At 38.1% G+C, this 25,517-nt stretch overlaps 1 protein-coding gene across 10 annotated transcripts in view; it reads left to right on the top strand.

Annotated features, from left to right (window-relative positions):
- Positions 1 to 2,004: 2,004 nt before the first annotated feature.
- The window catches only part of ZNF366 (zinc finger protein 366), a 31,959-nt gene continuing 8,446 nt past the window's right edge, over positions 2,005 to 25,517 (top strand). Inside the window, exons 1-8 of one of the 10 annotated variants that reach the window (XM_039729595.1) lie at positions 2,050 to 2,153; positions 3,352 to 3,401; positions 6,600 to 6,673; positions 16,996 to 17,065; positions 19,320 to 19,493; positions 20,428 to 20,553; positions 21,969 to 23,294; positions 25,183 to 25,374. In XM_039729595.1, coding sequence (XP_039585529.1) covers positions 20,533 to 20,553; positions 21,969 to 23,294; positions 25,183 to 25,374 — 1,539 coding nt within the window. In that variant the 5' untranslated portion in view covers positions 2,050 to 2,153; positions 3,352 to 3,401; positions 6,600 to 6,673; ... (1 more) ...; positions 19,320 to 19,493; positions 20,428 to 20,532. Of the gene's footprint in view, positions 2,154 to 3,351; positions 3,402 to 6,599; positions 6,674 to 16,995; positions 17,066 to 19,319; positions 19,494 to 20,427; positions 20,554 to 21,905; positions 23,295 to 25,182; positions 25,375 to 25,517 lie in introns of those variants that run through there. The other 9 variants (XM_039729592.1, XM_039729590.1, XM_039729593.1 and 6 more) reach the window with 9 other exon arrangements.

The following is a 25,517-nucleotide window of genomic DNA, read 5'->3' as shown; positions in this document are numbered from 1 at the left end:
GGGGTCTCTCACCGTCCACCTTAATCAGGATTGCAAAGTCGCTGTTGAAGGTACTTCAGAGATATTTGTGTCCAGCTCCTTAGCTTTGCAGTCCTCAAGGAGGGACTCTTTGAAGAAGTATAGGATAGCTGTGAGAATTAAATCCTTCACAGAGGACTACACAGACTATCGATTATGCTCAGAGACTTAAGAATGATCCTAACTTAATCAGTATAGGTTTTCAAATATGCTTCTGCATTAGGCTCCCAATGGAGAGAAACAAAAATGCTATATAATGGCATTGTATAGGGTCTCATTAGCTTGTTGTGCCTGGAAAATTAAAAAGTAAATTGTCTGGAATGCACTGGAAGCTGCTACTAGCTTCAAAATGATGATAAGCAATTTTGAAACAAAATTGCAGGTCTTGTGCCGTTGGGCTGACCCTGCAGGACAATACATTACTTTGGTGGGTTTCCATGCCTCTTTACTTTCCTTGTGCTCTGTATGCAGAGGAGATCTCTTTGATCAGGATCCTCATTCCCAAGGAAGAGTTAAGGACTTCAGTTGTAATATATTATCTAAGTGCATTGCATACTTTTGCTTTGATATGGTTTTGCCCATTTCAGAAAACCCTGGTGGTGGTGGAGAGAGATCACACATAGCACCTACAGGGCTTTGTCAAATGCTGATGTCCATTATCAAAGATTTCATTTTATTAATATTAAGCTAAAAGCCTCTCCAACTAATTAATGGCTGAATAGCTTCAGGAAATAGCACCAGGAATTGCATGAAGGAACACAGGTGCTAAGAACTACTTCCTATCCTGGTTTAAAGTTTATAAATTCTCATTATTGTACAATAAATGAAACAATAATCTCTATGGGATAACATACTAACTTGTTCTTCCATTAAAAGTGGATTTACAGCAGTAATCAAAATTATTTCAGCAGCATTTATCTAGCTATTGTTTCCAGAGCAAACTCTGGATGCAGAGTATGTAGGAGAGGACCTTTTGAAAGGGTTTTTTCTAAAAAGTCTTTCACAAAAATCAACCCAATTGCAGCTTCATATTCACTACTACATTACCAGACAAACTAAAGACATAGCTCCATGATAGTGTGAAGTTGTTTACTGGCAAGTATGTTAGAATGAAAAAAAATTAATGGGAAAGAAAAGGGAGCATCTAATCACTCTAAGTGACCTTCAGATGATAGATATAGTTAGGGGGAAAGACACAAGCAAACAAAAACACAGAGGAGCACAATGGGCTAAACTTATCCCACATATAACTCTGGCCAGCTGGCCAGTATCTGGTTGTCAAAATATGTTTAATAGGGAAAGAATGAAAGTAACAAATGAAGTATAAAATCTCTTCTAGAACACTGTACATTGGTTCTGTTTGGTTAAATCAGTATGTCTTCTATAATGCCATTCTTTGAGATCAATTACTCATTATTGCACTGCCAGTATCAAACTATGATCCTCACAATTTTTCTGACCCCTTTCATCACCCTTCTTTTTCCCCCAGTGTTCTATAAATAGCCAATGTGCTATTTTCTTGTGATCACTGTAAATAGGGGTTTTAGGCATTTCTTTACCTATATCACCATGGAAACAAGATCTGTGTATATATCTATGATTAGTCTTTCTCTATAGTAAAAGCCTTCATTATCTATGCAAGCTTACAGCTAATTGTTCTGCATAAGATATGGGTGTCTTATTCCTACCTACTACTTCGGAAATTCATTTCATGTAGTTGCACATAACAAGCTGTAAAGAGGGTTTTATGAAGCCAATAATGCAGATATAATACTTAAGGAATTCCTTTTGGATTGGATATATTTATTTTTCCAAACATTTTGTTTGAGAGAAAATGAGATTGCTATCTGCTGTTTCCTTATTTTTTTGCAGGAAAGCAAAGGGTTGTTGACTTCCTCTCCCCTCCCTTCCTTCCTTCTTTCTGAAGGTACTGTACTCATCTGAAAAAAAAAGAGAACGAAATGATTGTTCCTGTTCTCCTTCTTAAGTCATTTGAAACATTGTCCCTGCTAGTTTTCTAAGTTTACTGCAATCTCTGCACCGGGGGGAGGGAGACAGCAGGAGAGAGACACAGATATTACAAACATCAGAGCAGGTAGTGTTTAGGGCAAGACTCCTTCCAGCTTCAACAACTGGTAAGTTAAGTGAAATGCTTCTATGATTAACTCTTTAAAAGTGCAATATATATATATATATCTGTGTTAGTATTAAGAAAAGGCATTAATTACATACACATTTAACTGATAAAAGAATAATAACCATATGCATTAATAAGCAGTCTATTTACGCTAGAGATACCTATAGTCTGGTTTTTAGATAATAGTGCTATTACCATATGGTTTAACCTAATCAGATAGGAAAGTATTTTCTAATGAGGCTGATAATATTCACAATATAATCTCCTGTGAATTTTGCGTATATAAGTCCTGCCACGAAAATCTTGTTACAGGCTTCACTAACTTTATACCAACAGTTTCAGCAAGATTCACTGGGCCATTGCTAAAATACAGAGAGGAATATGTATTCCCATATACATATGGGAATCAATGTATTTAATTTATCATCTGCCAGTACTGAAGTCTGCTCCAACACACCAACCTGTGCTATACTGGGAAAAGAATTACTGGGGCTGGCTGTTTTTGTTCCCTTCAAACTCCATTGTGTTTAGGATTACACATGTTTATCTCTACTCATCTGTGTATATGATTAGTCTAGGAACAATGACATTTAGGAGGTGGTAAGATGGTTCCTGGATCTCACTTGGAAAAAAACAAAACAAAAGTTCATGTTGTGCAGTACATAACAGCACTGAGGCTGATCACCCACATCGGTAATATGATGGACCTAATAGCATATTGTTTGCAAAATTTAGACACCAATAATGTTTTCATGTTGATTGTAAATGCATCAGAATGATCAGAATTGCCATGTTAAATGGCAATTTGAAACCTGCAAGAGCAGGTTTCAAATATTGCATGAGAAAAATCCCCCCCTGCATACTTTTAAAAAAGCAGAATGCAGACGTGGGGCAAGAAATAGGACAGGTATCCACTTCTTTGCAAAAGGAGAATTTGCTTATCTTATGATTAAGTGTTTCTTCAAGGTGCTGCTCTCTGAAGTGCAGGATGCCCACAGCCCAGACAGAGAGGCTACAAATGGTGGGGAGATATTGCAAAAGGCTGTCAGGCAGCTCCAGCTGCCCTGCTCCAAATCCTGCTCCCGCCAGGGTACCTGGGCTGCTTCCGCCCTGGGACAGCCTCCTGCTCTCAGCCCTCACTGAAACAACTAGTAGAAAGGACTTTCTGCCTCCCTCTATTTGGTGTCTTTCTACAGGTTTTTCCATAAGAAGGAATGGTTTACCACAAATTCAGCCCATTTTCTGGGTAAGTTGTAAATTCCTTTTGTTTTGGGAGCAGCCAAAGGGGGTTTTGTCAAAGGAGATGGAAATAACTTGTTTCTTGAACTCTTTAGCTTAATGTTGCCACTCAGTCTAGTTTGGTATGAGTCAATTGTTTATTTGGTTGTACTTAACTCATAAACAATTTGTTATCTGCTAATAACAAATGTCTGCCAGATCTTGCCATGAAAACCATCTACTACATCTTCCCCTTGAGATATCTGGGTTTATTTTTATGTGACTATATACTGATTCAAATTAAAGACATGATTTGGACAGCTATTTTGACAGTTACATGTCAAACACCTGGAATCCCAGTTTTTACATCAAGTGAGACATATAGGAGTCTTCCAAACACACACAGAAAATTACATAAACTCTGTTTTTGTGGTGGAATTTTGTTTAAACTGCAGGGAATTAGTCTGGATTGCAATCACTTTTAAGTTTTTGGTCTGGTTGGTTCAAAAGTTAAGTTTGCCATATAGGTGAAAGTAAGCTGCAGCCTTTAGGTCCAGGTTTTATTGCTGAAGATGATAAACATTTGTGCTTTCTTGATTTAGATCATATATACAATAAATTCTTTCTCTGAGACTTAGTCTGAAATACATATATATGAACAAATTTGTTCAAATCATAGTAGGTGAACAAAAGCAGTACATACTGTTTTAAAACCCAATCCCCAATAATAAGCACAGATAAAACTTTTTAAAAGGAATGCTTAGTAATTTGACAGTAAAAAATAGACCTTGAATTTTGAGTTTTATTCTTATAATTTATCTATTAGGTTTATTTTCCTTTTAAAAATACATCTTTGCAATCCTTTGGAGCTTATTTATTTTCACTTTGTATAATTTATTGCCAGAACCACTGTAACATGATTTTGTACAACAGGAGCTTGTAACAGAATGAATATCTATCTTAAGGTGTCAGAAAAATGATTTTTTTCAAATCACTTTTGATATTCAAAAATGACATGTTATTCGTACATCACTGAGATACTTACAGCAGAGAAAGGTATAGTCTGAGTCTGTATCGGGTACAGATTTGCTACGGGTTTACAGCACAAATTAAACATTTGTGCAATGAATTTTCAGTTATTCACCGCAATGTTTGTGAGAGACTGGACTGTTAATGTTAATGGCTCAGCTCTTAAAATTATAAGCCAAGAATAAAAAGAGACAATTTGTGTTCATTTTTCTTAAAATCTTACTGCTTCTACTGGTAATAGCCATATTTATGTATATAACATAAAGTCGGTGTATGTATTTCCTCAGAGAATTATTTAAAGCAATTATTTCCATTTGATGTGTTCTCAATTATAACGAAGTAAAATATAGAAGATTACTGCTTTTGTTTGGAAATTGAAAAATAAAGCTATACCAGTAATGGCAGAGAGGTTACAGAAAAAATTTGTAGCCTGTGGAAATCCTAAGTTAATAGGTCTGGTTCAAAAAGTATAGAAGCTAAGAGAAGTGTTTCTGTAAATGTCATTGCCTTTTTGTATTTAAGACCAGCTTCTTTATGTGTAAAGTATTGAGACTTTTTTGATACAGAATAGTAGCACTGAGTTACATTCCTAGTAACATTTTGGCATGTCTAATGTACATTTTTGACCAGGAAATAATTTGAAGGTTTGCATCCCAAGGAGGTGGTTTGTTTTTTTTTTTTCCCTCCTTTTTTTTTTATTATTTTGTTTTATTTTGTTTTGTTTTGGTTTTTATTGTTTTTCATTCTTACAAAAGCACGTCAACAAGAGCCTTATTTTAGGACTATCTGGGTGCAGAGCAGAAAGTGATGGTTTGAAAGACATGATGTGCATCTCAGAGATAAATGTAGCGTCATGTCTTTAAGGTGCTGTTCCTAGTAGTGCTAGAGAGATATGCAGGATTTAGAACAGGATAAGTATGAGGGGTGAATCATAGAAGCAACCCAATTCAAGCCCCATACACTGAGACAGAAGAATATAGATTTCAGACAGAATTTACATTGTTTTCAATCTTTGAAATTGCAAAGACTCAGTGGTGCAGAAAGGTAGAGGAGTGGACTGCTCCACTCTTCTGGACATGTCAGCAGAATCTCATCATAAGAAACAAAAGCAGTACAGGCTGCATAAGGTAATGGGGATTTTCTGTGGCTGTGTTGAAAGGACATAAATCAATGGTGTGTAAGGCAACATCTTATTTACTAGTTGATAAAAAATGACCCATAGTTGTTAAGCATCAATGCATATTCTTCAGTACCAAGTGATCCAATCAAATTGCTCCTTCAAACAGACCTTATAAGTGCTGTGAGACTGCTAGAGATTGTTGTCAAATTATTTGTTTGATGGATTAATTTTATAACCAAAAAGCAAAATTTGAAAAAATGAACTACCTATTAAAACCAAATAGTTACTTTCTTCTTATGTGCAGTAATTTTCCATGACCTAGCTTATGATCTCAGAAGACCACTAAAAAGAAAGGAATGTCATCTTGGAGAAGAAAGAATCATAGAGACACAAATAATGCAAAGCCTTTGAAAAGAAATAAACAAATTCAAGGGGAAAAAAGATGGGATATTTTTGCTAAAAATTTGCTATTCTGAAATTGAGACTGCAGCTTTCCATTGCTGTAAAAATTCAGTGGCATTTTATAAATGATATTCAGATTTTTATCCAATGAAGAGGCCTATGTTAATCCCCAGCAATTATTTAAAACATGCATTGAGTTGCATGCTGGATGTGTATTTTTTGTTTATATCTACCTGACGGGGATTAGTCCTTCTTGCTTGACTTCTAAAATACTAATGATCCAGTGAAAAATATTACTTAATATTTGCTTTAGATCCTTCCAAATGTAAAAGCATTTTCACTTGTTTCTGTAAAACAAATGGTTTTATACACGTTACTGTGTTCTTGATAAGTGAAACACAGTATTTTCTTTCTCAACCAACAATTCTTAATGTACCGTAAAAACTGTAATGTCACTGGTAGTAATTAAGCTAAGTAATCATGTAATAAAAGAAAATATTTTTGTGCTCTGGAGGTTATGAGAAGAAATTATGTGAATATTTTTCTTTTTACTTTCATTTCTAATTTCCTGCTTTTGATGTTAGAAAAGACCTCTTATTATTTATTTAAATGTAGGATGAAAATACCACCCTATTTTTAATTTCCTTTCCTTTCCTCCCTCTTCTACCATGGAAGCAAAAACCCTAAGACATTTTCCTCCTACTTTGTGGATGTGCAGGAATTCATTTTATTTAAAGGAAAAATCTTAGGTAAGAAGTATGTTTTCTGAAAACCTATTTTTCCCTTGTCAATCTTCAAAAAAGTAATCCTGGAAACACCCAACTTTTCATCTGCGTATGCTCATTAGAAGCACTAGAATTCAGAGAACACTGAAAAATACAAAGTTGACAATTGGTCTCCTACACTGATAACATCACATTTTGTTAAGAGCTTGAGACAGGTAAAACTGATTTACAATTGAAAGCAAGGCATGAGAAGGAGGATACATTCTTGGATGATGCTGTAGTAGAAGCAATGTTAATGCACAGCAAGACCCACACAGTCCTCTGTCTGCAGGCCTGATGAAGAATAGACACTGCCTAATTTCCCTGCATGGAAGAATCTTGGTCTTCCCACAATGGAGGACCAGATGTGGTGGGTTTGGGAGAGAACCATGTGGTTCTGCCCTTTCCTATTCTGACACCAGCCCTCTGATAAGCCACAAGTGTGTTGGCTGGGAAGGACAAGATGACTTCTAGTCTTCCTTTAAATTTGTTTGTTGCTATTGCTGGTTGTGAAAGAGCCACTTATACTTCAGTCTTCCTTTTTTAGGGTTGCAATGTAACTCTTAGACTCTTTCTGCAGTGATGAAAGACTTCCTCTTTCATGGTAGGCTCTGTACTGGATCTGCCACTTAAAAATTTTAAATTGGAAAGAGTATGTATTCTTACCAATGTGCAATACACGGGATCTGAACCAAATTGAAAGGTATCCAGGATGGATGTGTTGGAATGCAGTGAGTATTTCAGGTTTAGTTTTTTCTCTGAGCTGCTTTCTAGAGCATATAGTGTTTCAGCTTTGGTCTTTCACCTCCAGATAAAAATAATTTTAGAGCATTATTTGAAAAGGCAGCATCTGTCATACAATACTTCCAGTTAGCATAATATTTTTCTACTAGTCTGCTTTTCCTTAAAAGTATTTAGACTACATGCGTAATGAAAACAATACCAGGAGGTGGAAAAGGGAGGAATGACCTGTTTTTAGAGCATCTGTCAGCTTCTAAGAATCAGTAGAAGTAGTTTGAGGTATCTGGTAGGCACAAGCCCACCCTAGGTTAGTTCTTTACTGTAGATTTCTGAAGCTGTGAAGATCACCCTGTATTTGTCCAAAACCATTGTCCTGAGATATGAATTCCATAAAAGTATAGAGGACCTCTTCACCAGAAATAATGCCCATCCATTTATAAATGAGAAGGACAATATTTTTTTAATAGAATCACAGAGCAAGGAACCACAGCAGTATGAATGCTACATCAAACAGTTTTCCTGCATAATGCTGCACTCACAATACGAAGACACCAAGACACAAGATTTCTGGAAGAATTTTGTGTCTGTAGGCAGCGTTTTGTGAGGATGTCACAGAAAGAGTCACATATATTGGAGGAATGGTGCTCACCATCTCCTCTTTCCTCTGCCAGAAAAACAGAAATACCAATCTTTCATTTCAAACACATTAACTGTTTTTTTCACATCCCACAGAAAGTGAACCCCACTTAAACTTCAGTCACAGGTAAAGAATGTAGTTGAATGGCTATCACTGGATTCTGCAGGACAGGGATCAGGACTCAGGGTTCAACCTAATGACTTGCTGCAAGAATTTTGGCTAATTTGTTTCCTGCTAAAAAACAATGAACAGACTCCCACTGGAAGGCAATGAATCTGGTTAGGACAGTGAGTCATGACAGAATTCATTGGGTAATGTTCCTAAGCCCAGACCAGAGCCTTACCTGCTATTCCTTCTAAAAGACTGCAAGAATTCCTATTAATTTTTCCATGGTTTTGTATGTGATACTTTTTTTTCCAGGAAAAAGATCCTGGATAGAATGATTTGGGATGGGGTTGTGGACGTATGGGCAGGGATTGGTAGAGACAGTTATATTAATACATAAGGTGATTTCTTACAAAGCTTCATTTTATGATGCCAGTTGGCCATTCTTAGTCATGCTGCTGAGTCACAGTGGTTTGATGGGGTTTTTGGTTTCCTTTTTCTTGTGATGAAAATCTGAACTGAGTTACTATCCAGAGCATCACTTACGGTGAAGGAAGGATTAGTACTAGACTGGTTTGAAAAATGTTCAGAATTTCAGGTTTCAAACTATGTTGATTTTCTTCTTACTTTTTTTTTGACAAAAAAGAATTGCTTATTTATTTGTGATTCCAGTCTCTGTTCCAATATCTGCTGGTGCTACTTGGCTAAGTCTGAGCTGTCTTTCACCCTCGATATGCTAGTTTATTGAATTCAGTAAAACTATAATTTTAAATCTGTTTCAGTTTAAAATAATTAACCTCAAGAATTATTCCCCATATTGACCAAATGAATTTGTTTTCTAATTGATGGAAATTGTAGAAGCAAGATAGAATTTGTTTTGAATTTCAGATTTTCTGTAGTTTTGGCAACAAACTAGTGCTTATTTTTTAAACTTTCTACAAGTTAACAAAATCATTAAGAGCAAGATGCAGGAAATGTTTTGGGGATCAGAGAGGGAAAGTATTTTGTTGTTCAGTCAAGGACAAGATTCAAGTTTGGCACCACAAATGAAGGGCAAAGGCAGAGAAGAAGATATCTTAAACTACTTCTTACAGGTACTTCATATGATCAGACAAAAATGCCATTCTGTGCTGGAACTGAAGAAGTAAACACATTTCTCTTCAAACTAATTTTTTAAAATTAATCCTCATTGAATGAAATTGTGAGGTGTATGTGAAAGTGATAATTTTTCTGGACAATAAATACATATTCAGTGCAGTTTCAAAGCTTTAATAGAAGTTTTATTCTCCGGCAGTTTGGAAAGCAGAGCTCCCTAATCACAACGCAGATATATATCAAAAGAAGTTCCTTCCAATGGCTCAGCAATTTGCCTTAAGAGCCTTTTAAAACTCTTTCTTATTGATGAGATTCTTATTTTTTTTATTGTTGGGTCTCAACAAAATAAACACAGTGGTGTCCTAAGAGCAGCACTGATATGTCTAATTCCTTTACTGTGTTTTGTGCTGTACTTAGGTTCAGAGGGAAATATCTAAGTCATTACTAAGCCAGCTTAATTACAAGTGAGTAATACAGGCTAAGAAGGATTAATCAGTCTTTACAGCCAAGAAGCTTTTCCAGCAAGAAATCTGCTCAGTCTTCACCTGAAATAAAATGTATTCGTGTTTTCCTAAATGAATAGGAAAGCATTATCTGGTGATTAATTTTAATAACTGGACACTAAGATAAGAGTTTAGTAGCAGATATGTTTCTGTAAATCGCACACACACACATAAATATGTACTCACTTCTGTCACTTTGTGGGTGAAATCCTCTTCTTTCAGTTCTTGTAGGATATAACATGTCTTACTGAAACACATGGTACCTACCATTTTAGCAACCTTCAGTTTCACTATGAGTTTTGAATTGTGTGAAACAAGGAATTGAGCACAAAATAAATACAAAAAAGCAATGGTTCTGCTGAGGACTAATTATACTCTTCCATGTTTAAAAAACCTAACCTTTCATTAAAACTTAATCTGTTTTGGAAACTTTACAAAATCTCTTCCATACATTCCTCTAATCAATTTGCCCTTTTCCAATCATGTGTACACATTTTATCTGGTCCTTTCTTTTTTGAGGTACATGCAATGCCCATAAGGTGCCATTAACTGCTGATGGGGGTAGCCAGCTGGCTGGCTTGAAGAACCAAGCTGAAGGTGGCCCTTAGCTACCCTTTAAGACAACAAAGATATGGGAGGAGAACAGACCATCTCTCTGGCTTCCATATAGATGATAAGGACACTGGGATTACAGTAGGAAGGAAAGCTCAGTGTATTTCCTTTTTAAAGGTCATGAATGCCAGTGAAAGGTTTGCTTTCAAAATAAGAGCTCAAATAGGACAGCATGAGGGTTATGGAAGGGCATGCTTTTTTGATCATTCTAATTTTGGATGTTCTTCATAGCTCTGTTATTTTTCTTAAAACAACAGCTCAAACCCTCTCTGTTCTGTTTATAGTGTTTAATGATTGTGCATTGTAGGTGGAAAGATTATACCCAAAGTGTTCTTTAAGGACTCCACACTCTATCCAACCTCGCTATTTTACTACAAAATCCTTCCTAATATTTATGTTATTCATTTGGTCTTTTTGTTCACGCTGTCTCTTTTTATATCTGTTTGTAGAGGAGAAAAACCCTAAAGCTTTCGTGGACATAATTTGATAATTTTCCAGAGGAAAAACTATTTAACACATAGGATTTCCACAGTGCCAAAATTGCATTATTTTAATTTGCATTTGCAGATATGGGATAGACAGGAAACAGGGATGGAGTGATAGGACTTTTATAAACAGTGATTAAAGTGACTCCACATACTTTATAAAGGCAGGGACATATCCATAGTTCCAGCCTACAAAATGAGATTGCCTTATCCACTTAAGAAAAGGAAGAAATTTGTCTAATTTTCATCACCTCACAGCAGTCTAATCCCAAATCTTGTTCTCAGCTACACCCCAGATATTACATAATTATTTCAGTGCAACACAGATGATGTCAGAGAGAGAATTAAGCAGGCTGCTTAGGATGAGAGTTGTTTAATTGAGTAATTAGTTGAGCTGGCCAATCCATAATTAATTCCAATGCCTAGTGAGGGCAGGATCAAATTGCATTTCCACCCTGTCTTCTGGCACCAGTTAGACTTTGCACGTTTGAAACTCTTCTACTACATGTGCCGCAAATCTCACCATTATGGCAAACCTGATCTTGTCAGCCCTGAGCTTTGAGGAGGGTCTGAAAATTCAGGATATCTATGCCAAAATACTCTCAGGAACCAAGTCCTGTAAGAATACTTACATGTAACTGCACATACACTGACAACATCAAATTTGGGGAAAAATACAAAATCCACAAGACAGGAGACTGATTAATTTCCCTCTCAAGGAGTTTGGACCCACACCTCTCCTCTTAGGGGAGTGCCCTGCCTAAAGCCTGCGCTTGTCTCTCTGGTCTCCTTCGTCTGGAGCTGGGCGTTTAGGCTAACAGAAGCGCAAGTGCCAAGGGCAGGGAGCAGGGGGAAGTCAGATGTGATTGTTAGGGGCTGCAGACTTCAACCCTCTGGAGTCTGGACTCCTCCCAGGCGTAACTTCAGGTTACAATCTGTTTGCAGGAAGTTTTTTAAGGTGCCTGAAGATCAGGCTGGAAAGCTGACATAATATGCCTTCCTGTTTCTTGTATTCTTCCCAATACCAGTGTCTTGGGTGAACTACCCTGCTAGCCTGAGCTGACATGCCTGGCTTGACATCCTCCTGTGCCTCACCAGAGGCTCTGTTCCCTCTAAGCTACGCTTAGCAGGTTTTTGCGGAGCAGCAGCGAAAAGCAGGAGGCAGGGCCGGAGCCCAGCCTGCTGTGGGCCCAGAAGAGTTGGGCCTACGCGGTGGAGCCAGAGGCCTCCAGCGCGCGGCTGTTCCCTCCGCCCTGCGCTCCAACGCTGCTTTGAATCCCATGTCAGTACCAGCAAATCAGGCAGATGCAGGTGCTCCGATGAGGACATAAAATCTTGGTCCATTTACACACTGTAAGACCATTTAATGTGCTGTTCCTTGCAAGCTGCCATCATGTGTAGCTGTGGTTTGGGGTGACTTTATGTAAAGAGGTAACAATTCAGAGTCTGTTGACTCAACATTCATTTCATTATGCAGACTGTCTCTGTGTTGCTGATCATTTTAGCAAACAGAATAGAGACATAGAGAGGGGGTGAACAACAGATGGAATACAGAAATGAAGAGGGAAGAGAAGGACTAAGAAAAATCATTAAGAGGAAGAAAAAAAATACAAAGAAGGATAAGAAAAATAAAGATCCAAACTAGCACTTTAAACTATACTCAAAAACGACATTGTTCATGACCCGAAATAACTAGAGAGGTCCACAGGGCTAAGAACTGCTAGAGGCATTGCCAGTAAGCCCCTAGGGTAGGTAGATTGTCTGTGGGTAGCCTAGACATTCTGCTCTGTCACCCTCGCCCACTCCCTTGTTAGGTGGCAGAAGGGTAGAGAGAATGGTAACAAAGGTGTCTCTGGAATAAGGACAGAGCACACATAAAAGCAACAAGAGGTATAGCAACCATTTTGTTAAACTGACAACTAAGCACTCACACTGGAGAGAAGAAGTAAATCTGCAGCTACCTCACTACAGCATCTGTCAACTTATTTTTGGTTTAAATTGAATCAATTCAAACATGGAACACAAATTATTCCATAAACCGTATAAACACATCTGATGCCATAAACAGTACCCCAGCTTAAGTAGGCTACATGGTGGGACTGCTCCAGACTTTCATCAGAGGAAATCTGAAAGTCTTGTTCAATACTTTCAGTAATTATATAAAAAAAAAATAAATTATCTGTAAGCTATGGAAAGGCTCAGTAAAAAAAAAAAAAATTATCTGTAAGCTATGGAAAAGTGAATGTGTATCATTTTGATACTATTTTAAGGGATTTCCTCTATTACAATGAACACCAAAGTAACTATACTCCTGTGAAAGTGCTCATAGTGTCTTGCTCACTAAAAATGAATACAAACAATGAAACAAATGAGATTTACATACAAATCTATCTGGATTTCAAAGACAGTGCAGGCAAATGGGTATGTTTGACTTCTGCATTTCTCAGCTAATATACAAAAAATTATGCAAGTTAAAATATTAAAATTTGGGAGAAGCAAAGACAATGAAGGGAGAATATTTCTACTGCACAGTTTCCTTTGAGAAGACCCATTTCTTTGTATTGGTGACACCTCCCAGACAATATTAATGCAACTATGCTGGATAGGAAGCCCTTAGACCAGAAGGAATATCTAAAATGACTGATCTTCAAACTAGAATCTAGGATGATACCAAAATAGCAAATGAAGATAAAAAATAATTTAATAAATAAGATGTCCTTGAAAGTTCATTACTTGTTGTATCTGTTTACTGTGTCAGATTTTTAATCAGCTAACTTCCTTTGATTTTCATTAAGCTTGTCAGCAAAGGTTGCCACCTGCTGACATATGTTCTGAGGATATGAGTATTTTTTTCATTTGTTTGAGGAATAGGTGGGCTCCTATCTCATTGAGCAACAGAACCCATAACAAATAATAAGGCAAACTGTGAGAAATACTTTCAGGTGCCGTTGGAAGTCTTCCCACAGGCCTTAATGAGGTCTGATTATGTCCTGTGAAGAATTACAAAGGTTATCACTTTTATTTTACAAAGTATTCACTTAGAGAAAAACCTGACATTTGTTGATGGAAAGAAGAAGTTTTATCCTGAAGCCTGCTACCAGCAGATGAAGGTAATTTCCCAGGGAGAAGTGAAAAGACACTGATCTTCTTAGTACTATCATACTAATGTAGGAAGAAAAAACCTAATCTGTTCCACTTCTCATTTTCAGTCCAGATCGTGTTCATGAACAATTGCTTACTTATTTCTAATTCCAGTTCTATTAGTGATGATAATCCAAAAAAGGAAGAGAAATATTTATGGCAGTATCTTTATCTTGATAGCCCTCTCCATTTAAGCAGACATACGCCTTGTAAAAGACATGGAGCAAGAAACCTTATCTCCATAGACAATTAAGTTAATGGTTAAGTCATGGACTTCCTTTGACATCTCACTTCAATGCATGTGAGACTGAGGAAATAAGTGTTTGTAGGAGTGGTATTGCAAAGTATTTGACTAAACTCAATGACTATTATTCTCAGCTCAGGTTTGTTTTTCTAAAAACTTCCACCATATTTGTGTCTCCTCATCAAAAACTGCACTCATTGATTTTGAATACTTTCTACAAATCCATATTTTTTTTACAAGGTAGTCCAAATTTCACAAGGTAGTCCAAATTTTTGTCTTCTCCCAACTCCAAACTGTGACAGAAGAAGAAGTTTAATTTAAAACATATATAATCTTTCAGGTTAACTTCAAACATTGTAGCATAGAAACATGAAGGCCGATTTGGGTGTCTTAATACATCTTAGTTATACATGCACATAATATGCACAGAGTTTATATAGTCAGATTGAATTTATTAACATACACTCCGTATGTGTTAATGGGGTCCGTTTTTCAAAATGTTCTGCTTGAAATGTGGATATTTATGCCTGGAGAACAGGAATGGAGAGTGCTGCTTGCACTGACTTCCCTAAAGAATAGGATGGTAGGTTTGACACTGATTTTAGAGAAATTCTGATATGGGCATCGATATGTTTTATTACTTTCTGCCTAGAAGGATTCATGCTTTCAATGAAGGAAGATAGCAGGGAAAATTGTAAGGAGGGATGAGATGTGTACTACTCAAAAATACTTGGTTAACAGTAATGGACATTTTCACCTTAATACAGGTGTTCTTGGCATTTTCAAAGTCAGACAAATAAGTTAAAGCTGTCTAGATTCAGTAGGGAGAATGCTTCACTGCTGAAATGAAATTAATTCAGTATTATAAAATCCCTCAGTCAGATACTGAGACAGATGTAAATTTTGCATAAATAGCAGATGAGAGAAAACTATGTAAATAATTTTCTCCTTAGTTCAACAGCTGTATAACTGAATACATTAAAAACCAAAACATATTTGGAAGAGCAGACTGAGAGCTCATTAAACCTATTAAGATAATGATAATTATTGCCATAATAACAGTTGACAAGAATCAGTGATTGAAAAAAACTCCAGCTGGTTGTTCAGTAAAGCTGAAGCTCGCCAACTGCTCAACTCCAGCTCAAGAAATGTAATAGTGTTAAATTTGTCAGGAATTCTTACCACATCCAACAGAAAGAGCTGTTAGTTTTGATTCTTTGCTTACAGGCGCCCATATTTCAGGCCTCACAAGGAGAGCAGAATTGCACTCTTACAGGGCATGGTTTCTGCAGTCCTACTTGTTCAATTAACCATGGAACTTCTCTTCCAGAGAAGAGAAGCTGTTTGGCCAATTTAGCCCCCTTTTGACTTATTCCACTTTGTGTGTTTCATCTTCTTCTGAAAGAGCAAACATAAGTGCAGACCTCCTAATAAAGTAACCCATTAACCTTTGTCGTATCTCTTTCACTCATTTTAGCCTTATTTCTGGCTTTATGGTTGTGTTGTCCAGGAGAAAAATCAGAACAGTTGTAGTCAGTGTTTAAATTGGAGAAACTTCATAACCTCCCATTTTTATGGCTGGACATGTTATTAGTCTTTAGGCAGAAAGTACTTTTGTCCAGGAAACAGAATCTTGATTCTACTGAATTCTTAAGAAAATTTGCTGTTGACTCCAGTACTGGAGACTGTGACAATATATTTGCTTGTAGAGTGAATAGCATCATTTACATGCTTTCTCTAATCCTTTGTCTTAGAAATGAGAGAACGTGAGAAAGTAAATGGTGATTTATATTCTGCATTAAACTCTCTTCCTCTTTCATAGAAGTTAGCAAAAATATTAGCTGTTGCATAGAAATTCCTCAAAAACTATCTCAACTCACTCTAACTTTTCTTGTTTTGAAAGGACAGGAAGAGTTAATTTGTAGTTTTATTCTTCAAAAATACTGTATTTCCATTTATATAAAGAAATAAAATTTGTGGATGCTTGTCTCTTCTTCAGAAACTGACTTTAGTTCTGGAGTGCTCAGTTTAGTGGGCATTCAGTTTATGTGGAAGGACCAGTACAGCATGGAAATCTCTGTCTCAGTGAGTTTCCAAACCAACTTTTCAAACTTAGTAGCTTACCTACCACTGATAAAAGATAGAATTTTCTATGACCATGAATGTTTAGAATCATACTACATAGCACTACATTTTAAATAATAAGTTGTGCAGAAAGAAAGAAGTTTAAAGTTCTTATATAGGAAACACAAAAGGTCCCTAGGTGATATTTGAATTTAAAAATATGTAAATAAAAATAAATATTAAAGTAATAAAAAAAAATTTAAGTTCAAACTCCCTGGTGTTGAGTATTAAAATGACACCTGCTACTCCAGGGTCAGGTAGAAAAAAAGTACTGTGGACCTGGACTAAAACATTAAAGTTCTCTGCTGAAGCTATTTAAAGAACAAGGGACTGTTCCCTCAGTATATTTTGCATTGGGGTAAAACCTGTCGTCTCTTCTGTGGTTTCCTCAGAACTCATTTTTTTGTGGAATTATGTTCTGGACATAGTTAAGATCATGCCTCCCTTCAAATTAGCAAGGTGTTGCCACCAGAATGAAAGAAGAAATAATTAATGTATATATCATGGTGGTTTCAGGGGTAGAAAAACCAACAAGGTGATCCAGATATAGACTTGGTGTTGGATTATACAGCATATCTCTGATTGTGCTGGTTACTGACTATAAACACTTTCCCTTGTAGGATTGGTCCTGTGATGCCTGTAGCTGTGGCCAATGGAATAAGCTCATGTGCTCAGTGAAAGTAGTCAAAGGTTAGTAGTGCAAGGAAAATGTTTCTTTCTGGTAATTTCAAGGGGTTCGTTCTACAGCTCTGAGTTGCAAAAGAGTGAAATGTCACGCAAAACTCGATGTGGAAGAGGGGAGTAACTGGCAGCCAAGAAACAAGAAAGCAATTAGAAACAACTCACTGTCATTTCTGTGTACTTTTGGCAGCATTTCAATAATCCAACAAAAGCAGTAAAGAACATAACTGGGTCCTCAATTGCTCTGCACTTTCTTAAGAATTTTGTACCCTTATTGCTGGGGAAAAATGAGGCAAAGTTGGAAGATGTTTGAGGCACATACTTCATAGGGAAGATTTTGATCTATAAGCATTGTGTTCAAATTGTGTGAGTTTACTCTGCTAAAAATGAGTTTTAAAAGCTTTTTTTCTTTTTTTTGGAAATAAATTGAGGATTTTTCAATACTTGGGGGATTCCTTTCCCCTTCTCCCTTTTTAATAAGCCAAACCTCTGTACCCAAAGAGTTTTCAAGATCTAACTGTTGCTTATTTTGACTAGGGACCTAGGGTGACAAGGAAACATTAGTATAAATACCCAGTAGAAATTCTCTCTGATGAAACATACACACATATATTATATATATATGTATGCATGCACATAGACATCATAGGGTGCAGTTTTTAGTACCACATTATATGAAGGATATAAATGAAGATGGTGAAGGGCCTTGAGGGGATGCCCTATGAAGAGCAGTTGAGGTAATTTGTCCCTTTCAGTCTGAAGAAGAAGAGACTGAGGGAAGACCTCATTGCAGTGTACAACTTCCTCATGAGGGGAGGAAGCAGGGCAGGTACCAGTCTCTTCACTCTGGTGACCAGTGACCAGGAATTGAGGAAACAGCCTGTTACAGAGTCAGGGGACATTTGGTTTGAATATCAAGAGTAGCTGTTTCACACAGATGATGGTTCTGCCCTGGAAAAGGCTTCCAAGGGAAATGGTCACAGCACCAAGCCTGACATAGTTAAAAAGCATTGGGACAACTCAGGGTGTCCCAGGTATATGGTGTAATGCTTGAGGGTGTCCTGTGCAGGGCCGGGAGTTGGATTTTGATGATCCTTCTGGTTCCCTTGCAAATCAGGATATTCCATGATTACTTGAATTGATATTGTTTATATATATGTGCACTATTTCCAGTCAGTGCGCTCGTGACTGAAAGTAATCTTGTGGTATAATTATGAGATACATGTCCAAGTTGTATGCAATTATTTTATCTTTTCTCTCTATCCAATGTGGTTTTTGAGTAATAAGTTTATATATCCTTCACTTTTTGTTGTAAGCAATTATTTTATCTTATCTTTTCCCTCTATCCAATGTGGTTTTTGAGTCATAAGTTTATATATCCTTCACTTTTCCTTCAGTTAGTCCTCCTTCTTTGTGAGTTGTTTGATCATTTTGTCTAAACTTTCCGTCTTAGAGTTTTGTCACTGAGCCTTTAGTTTCACACTTTTATCTCAAAGATAATTACTGAGTCTACAGTATTAGAAGGAAACAGTCTGTTTGCACAAAGTTTTTTAAGATGTCTTCTCTTGCCCATGGCTTAACTAGGTCACAGAGATGTGCTTTCATCTATCTTTGGAAGAAGACTCATCCAGCATGGAACTTCCTAAAATAGAAATAGGAGTGTGTTTAGTGCTCCACTCACCTTCATGCTCTCCACCCAGCATTTCCAGGAATGATGTTATAAATAGAATCAACATGTCAGAGATGATAGAGGGAAAATGTGTTTTCCAACCTAACCTTTGTCTGGTTGGCTAGATACATGCACACAAATACACACATTTATATAAGTGCATCCCTCAGAATTTATGCAGAGAGAAAACTGGAGAGGCCAAAGCCCAACTCAAACTTAATCCAGCTACTCCCACAAAAAATAGCACAAAATGTTTTCATATATACATTTGAGTAAAAAAAAGGGCCAAGGAGAATCCTCATTCTTTGTTGGATGTGGGGTGAAACTTAGTGTTGAGTGGTGAAGAAAAGGCTGAGGTACTTTGTGCCTTCTTTGCTTCAATCTTACATAGGCAGATCAGTTGTTCTCAGGGAGCTCAGGCTGGAAAACAGAGACAGGGAACCAAATGAAGCCCCCATACTCCAAGGGGAAATAATCAGCAAGCTGCTACAACACTTAGACCCACATAAGTCTGTGGGAATGATGGGATCCACCCAAGGGTGCCAAAAAGGCTGGTGAAAATATCTCACCGAGCTACTTTCCATAATTTACCAGCACTCCTGGATGTCTGAGGAGGTCCCAGTTAACTGGAGGATGGCAAATATGGCTCCCACCTACAAGAAGGGTTGGAAGGAGGATTGTGGATCAGGTCATACTGAGTGCCATCATACAGCATGTACAGAACAGCTCATCAGGGGATCAGGCTCAGCCAGCATGGGTTCATGAAAGGCAAGTTCTACTTCCCATACAGGACCTCCTTTTATGACTCAGTGGAAAAGGGAAAAGTTATGTATTCTGTCTTCCTGGACTTCAGCAAATCTTCTCACACCATTTCCCACAGCATTCTCCAGAGAAACAGACAGCTCATGGCTTCATGGGTGCACTGTTTCCTATGTAAAAAAATAGCAGGATGCCCTGGTCTGGAGAATGGTAGTGAGTGGAGCTACATCCAACTGGCAGATGACCACCATTGGTGTTGCCCCAGGGTCAGTACCAGGCCCAGCCCTGTTTAATATCTTTATGGATGAATGTGGGGATCAAGTGTCCCCTTGCTAAGTTTATGGATTACTCCAAACTGGATGGGAGTGCTGATCTGCTGGAGGGCAGGAAGGCTCTACAGAGGTATCTGGACAGGCTGGATCATGGGCCAAGGCCAGTGGTGTGAGGTTCAACAAGGCCAGTGCTGGCTCCTGCCCTGGGGTCACAGCAACCCCAGGCAGTGCCACAGGCTGGGGCAGAGTGGCTGCAAAGCTGCCACAGGAAAAGGAGCTGGGGGTGCTGCTGACAGCAGCGGAACATGAGCCAGCAGGGCCCAGGTGGCCAAGAAGGCCAATGGCATCCTGGCCTGGACCAGCAATGGTGTGGCCAGCAGGAGCAGGGCAGGGATTGTCCCCTGTACTCAGCACTGGTGAGGCCACACCTCAAATCCTGTGTTCAGTTTTGGACCCCTCACTCCAAGAAAGACGTTGAGGTGCTGGAGCATGTCCTGAGAAGGGCAATGGAGCTAATGAAGGGTCTGCTTCACAAGTCCTGTAAAGAGTGTCTGAGGGAGCTGGGGTTGTTTAGCCTGGAGAAAAGGAGCCCCGGGGTAACATTATCACTCTCTACAATTGCCTGAAAGGAGGTTGTAACCAGGTGGGTATTTGTCTCTCTCTTCTCCCAGGTAACAAGTGACAGGACAAGAGGAAATGGCTTCAAGTTGTTCCAGGGAAAAAACCTCTTCACTGAAAAGTTGGTCAAGAACTGAAACAGGCTGCCCACAGAAGTGATGGAGTCATTATCCTTGGAGGTATCTAAAATATATGTAGATGTAGTACTTAAGCACATGGTTTTGTGGTGGATTTGGCAATTACTGGCTGGACTTGATGATCTTAAAGGTCTTTTCTAATGAAAGTTTTCTGATTCTATGACTCTAGAAGGACAAGGGAAAAGGTAGCAGCTGTATTTAAGATTAACCAAAACTTATAACCAATGTTTTAGATGAACCACAATTTCAGATGAAGTTCCCCGTATGATCAGTGTAACATAAAATTTTTCCAGGAGAAAATTATTAATCTGCCTCATTACATTGTATCATCAGATATGCTCAGAGCATTTTTAGGCGTCAGTTACTCTGGAGTCCCAGGGGTTTTGTTGACATCAGTTTTATATTTAGTTTTATAGTGGTGATTTTGCCCACCTGTTTAGAAACAAACAAACAAACAAACAAAAAAATCATAGATAAAGCCTGTTAAACTGAGTGTAATTTGGAGAGCTGTCAAATGTCTTTCCTCTCCCAGATCTGCCAGGCAAATATGTCTGTGATTAAAACAAAGAAAATAAATTAATCTCCGCCTTCTTATTACAATACAAAGTGCGAGCAGCCAGGAAACATGGCGCAAAACCTGATGGTACACAGTGTCCTTAGATCACTTGGCCATTGTTTTCTCTCACAGCAGCACATGTTAATGATACAAAGAAGTTTAACATTTTTTGGCTTTGGCTTTTCATGTCACAACCATAATAAATGTGCATATTATTGTTTGTATTGCCATATCCTTTAGATGCGCCGCCAATTTCTAGAGCCTGTTCATGCACAGCCAAGGACAGAATTTTGCCCACAAACAGACAGACTGAATAAAATTAGGCAGAAACATTGCTATACTGGTTCATCTGTGAAAGAGTGTGTCACAGTACAGTATGTTTATGTTGTAAAAAATGTTGTGTGGGTCAAATCTGCTACAGGAAGACCAAAGTTTTTTGCTTTTCACTTACCAGTTTGATTCTGCTTTAAAAGGCCTTTGTCCTATATGGACCTAAGAAATCCTTAGTTGTATTTATTTAAAAAACACAACAACCTTCAAAACAATAAAATGGTCAATAGAATGTTAAAGAACATGAAGAAATAAACAGATTTGGCATAGGCAGAAACATTGCTATACTGGTTCATCTGTGAAAGAGTGTGTCACATTACAGTATGTTTATGTTGTAAAAAATGTTGTGTGGGTCAAATCTGCTACAGGAAGACCAAAGTTTTTTGCTTTTCACTTACCAGTTTGATTCTGCTTTAAAAGGCCTTTGTCCTATATGGACCTAAGAAATCCTTAGTTGTATTTATTTAAAAAACACAACAACCTTCAAAACAATAAAATGGTCAATAGAATGTTAAACCCAGAAGAACATGAAGAAATAAACAGATTTGGCGTTTCTTTTGCTTATTTTAAGGAATTTGGGCCACAGAGAAGAAAACTGAATATGATGAAGAACGAAGAAACAAGTTTTAATGTGGACAATACCCGAGCCTCTCCCTTCTCCCTCTGCCTGCAGCCTCTCAGCCCCGTTACAAAGCCACACAGAACGCAATTTGATGAAGAATTCAGAACACACCTCTCACATTTCCGCTACGGTCCTCCTCCTCTTGAAAACATGGAAACATTCCAGGGGTCCTTGGAAGGAGGGTCTCGCAAACGCAAGAGCATGCCAACAAAAATGCCTCCTCCCATCACTCCTGAGGATTCCTCATCATCACCAGATCGACCTGAGGATCACAATGACATAGGTTCTTCCAGTCTCCCCTTGGTGTTCCAACAGCCAGCTCAGCCCAAGTACAGTTCCCAGATGATTGACCTCTGCAACTTTGGTTTTCAATTCTACAGAACTCTGGAGCATTTTGGAGCCAAACCCATTAAGCAAGAACCAGTGAAGCCTAACATGGCATGGCCCAGTAGCCCAGCATTCATGCAGGCTCCTTACCCTTATTATCCTAAAGTCCACCCTGGCTTAATGTTTCCTTTCATTGTACCACCAAATTTTCATTTCAGGAACCCTTTTCAAATGAAAAGACCTCCAGAACCACCCTTCAGGAGGGCTGAAGTAAGAGAAAGTGGTGAAAATAAACAGAAAGTGGAAAGAGTAGATGTCAACCTTCAGATAGATGACAGCTACTATGTTGATGTGGGGGGTGAACAGAAGCGCTGGCAATGCCCCATGTGTGAGAAGTCCTATACATCCAAGTACAACTTGGTCACCCATATCTTGGGTCACAGTGGCATTAAGCCACATGCTTGCACGCGATGTGGCAAGCTTTTCAAGCAGCTGAGCCACTTGCACACGCATATGTTGACACACCAGGGCACTCGGCCACATAAGTGCCAGGTGTGCCACAAGGCTTTCACTCAAACAAGTCACCTTAAAAGACACATGATGCAACACAGTGACATCAAACCTTACAACTGCAGGATCTGTGGCAGGGGTTTTGCCTACCCCAGTGAGCTGAAAGCACATGAATCCAAGCATGAGAGTGGACGGGAGAACATTTGTGTGGAGTGTGGTCTGGACTTTCCAACTCTGGCCCAGCTGAAGAGACACCTAACCACCCACCGTGGCCCTATACAGTACAATTGCACAGAGTGTGATAAGACCTTCCAGTACCCAAGTCAGCTACAAAACCACATGATGAAGCACAAAGACATCCGCCCATACATCTGCACTGAATGTGGCATGGAGTTTGTGCAGCCCCACCACCTGAAGCAGCACTCCTTGACTCACAAGGTAAGCCAGCTCTCACCTTGCATCTGAAGGTAGTACAGGGATTAGAGGCCATGAAAGATACACGTAGATAGGTCCCTCCTCAGAAATGTGGTCTCTTGCCAGCTGCAGAGGATTACACAGAAACTCCAGCATTGCTGGCAGTCGTATCAGCCAGATGTCTTTGTCAGCCTTAAAAAAGTACATGCAAACCCAATTTTGTTATAAGCAAGAATTCAATATAACCCCCTGTATCGCTTCCCCAAACTGGATTCATATCTCTCTGTTTCTTGGGGGTTTTTTTGGAATGACTTCTGTCAAATTTTGCAGAGCTGTATACCCACCACCCAATCTCAAAATTTTAAAAGATTATTTTTACTGAAACTTTGATTAATTTTACTGAAACAGTTCTGATACTTTGTTCCCTTACTTAGGAAGTATGTGCGTTTGTGGTGGACAGTAGCAAAAAAAAAAGTGCATTATTACTCATGCCAAAATCATCAGATTTTGAAGAATCCTTATAATAAGACGTTTTAAAAACAAAATAACCCTAAGAAAAATTCCCCTTTGTGCATATGTTAACCAGAGCGCCAGTTAATAGAAATGGACAAGCAGGATCATAATAGCAGTCAATTCCTATCAAGTAGCAGTCTTGCCTCTGCCGACAGTGGTGACAGAAGGGTCAGCTTAGGGTACGAGAAAGCTTTGGAACTTTTCCGAAAAGATTGCTTCCAAAAATAGGAAAAATGCAGTTGTTCCATTCAAGAAGCTCTGAAATTGACTATCCATTTTTACAAAAATAGTAAGAGAAGTCAAATCCTTTCACTTTAAAAAAAGTTTGCTGCCAGATTTGCATGTTTTTCCTTTAACATTTGAATTTTGGCTTTTACATGAAAAACATTAGAAATACAGAAATCTACAGTACTTGAGTCTTATAGTCACATATTCCTTGAAAACTGCACAACCTCTACTTTCACATTTGCTTTTTCTTTTCTGCTTCATGCTTATAATTTCTGTTCTTTCTGGAGATTCCCTGCTCTTCGGATTTACCATGGAAGATTCCACTAATTGAAGATTTGGTAGGTTTTTTTGTCACAGGAAATTAAATGCCCCTGAGCCCTTAGAGAGCTTATGCTTTTTTGTCCACAGCCACAGGTTGATTAACCATTAATATAATTTATAGTACTTAGCTGACTAAACACAGCCTCATATCAGATGAGCAGACACTTGAAACTGGTGGCGATGTTCAGTTTTAGCTTTGTAATTAACTGTGAAAACCACTGGCAGTCATTTCACGTCTTTTTGAAGAAGGGCTGTGGAAGGAGTAACTGCTCTCAGCACTTCACTGGTAAATCTGTATTACCTTCAGCAAGTTAAACTCTTAAGCTGTTTAGTAGTCAATTCTTTGATTTTCGTAGTATCTAAATCACTGAAAAGCTGGCAGACCACATGGGTGTGAGTAAGGATATTGAATTACGCAGTAATAAATTGAGTGGATAGCATAAAAAGTGATGGAAATGCTCTGTAAACCTCATATAAAATGAAATCTTTCCATAGTGGTTACTGAAAATCACACCAAGAATAACCAGGTTTTTCTCTCTGCAGAAAATGTGAGATGTATAATCAATACTTTACTTAAGCCGTAGAGCAGGAGAGGGAAGCCCTGACACTGACTATGTCTGATTTATTTGAAAAAAGGCTTCATTATTTCATTAAGCTTACATTTTGTTTTACTTCTTTGCTTCTCAGAAGCTTGTAAGAATTTGTCAGGAGAAAATACCTTCAAAAATGTTAAAAGAGAAATAATTTATTATCGACTTTGCTAATGCAGAATGAATAATTCATAAGTTGCTGTACTGACAATTAAATTACCTAGAAAATTTTCCACTACAGAATTTTTCTTTTCTTTCAGGGTGTGAAAGAGCACAAATGTGGAATTTGTGGCCGGGAATTTACTCTGCTGGCCAACATGAAGCGACATGTGCTGATCCACACCAATATCAGAGCCTATCAATGCCATTTGTGCTTCAAGAGCTTTGTGCAAAAGCAGACTCTCAAGGCCCACATGATTGTTCACTCTGATGTCAAACCCTTTAAATGCAAGGTGAGTGCATTTGGTGGCAGAGGTATTACCCTAAAGTATATTTCTCTGATATTGTCATCTTATCATATTAGAATTAGAATTAAAAAAAATATTAGAATTAGAAAAACAAAACTTGCTAACACATACTGCACTTGTATTAAAAA

This window comes from Passer montanus, unplaced genomic scaffold (genome assembly GCF_014805655.1).
Source record: "Passer montanus isolate IOZ18808 unplaced genomic scaffold, ASM1480565v1 scaffold7, whole genome shotgun sequence".
Classification (NCBI taxonomy): domain Eukaryota; kingdom Metazoa; phylum Chordata; class Aves; order Passeriformes; family Passeridae; genus Passer; species Passer montanus.
Note: the sequence above shows the minus strand (reverse complement) of the source record. Positions and strands in the feature narration are given on the sequence as shown.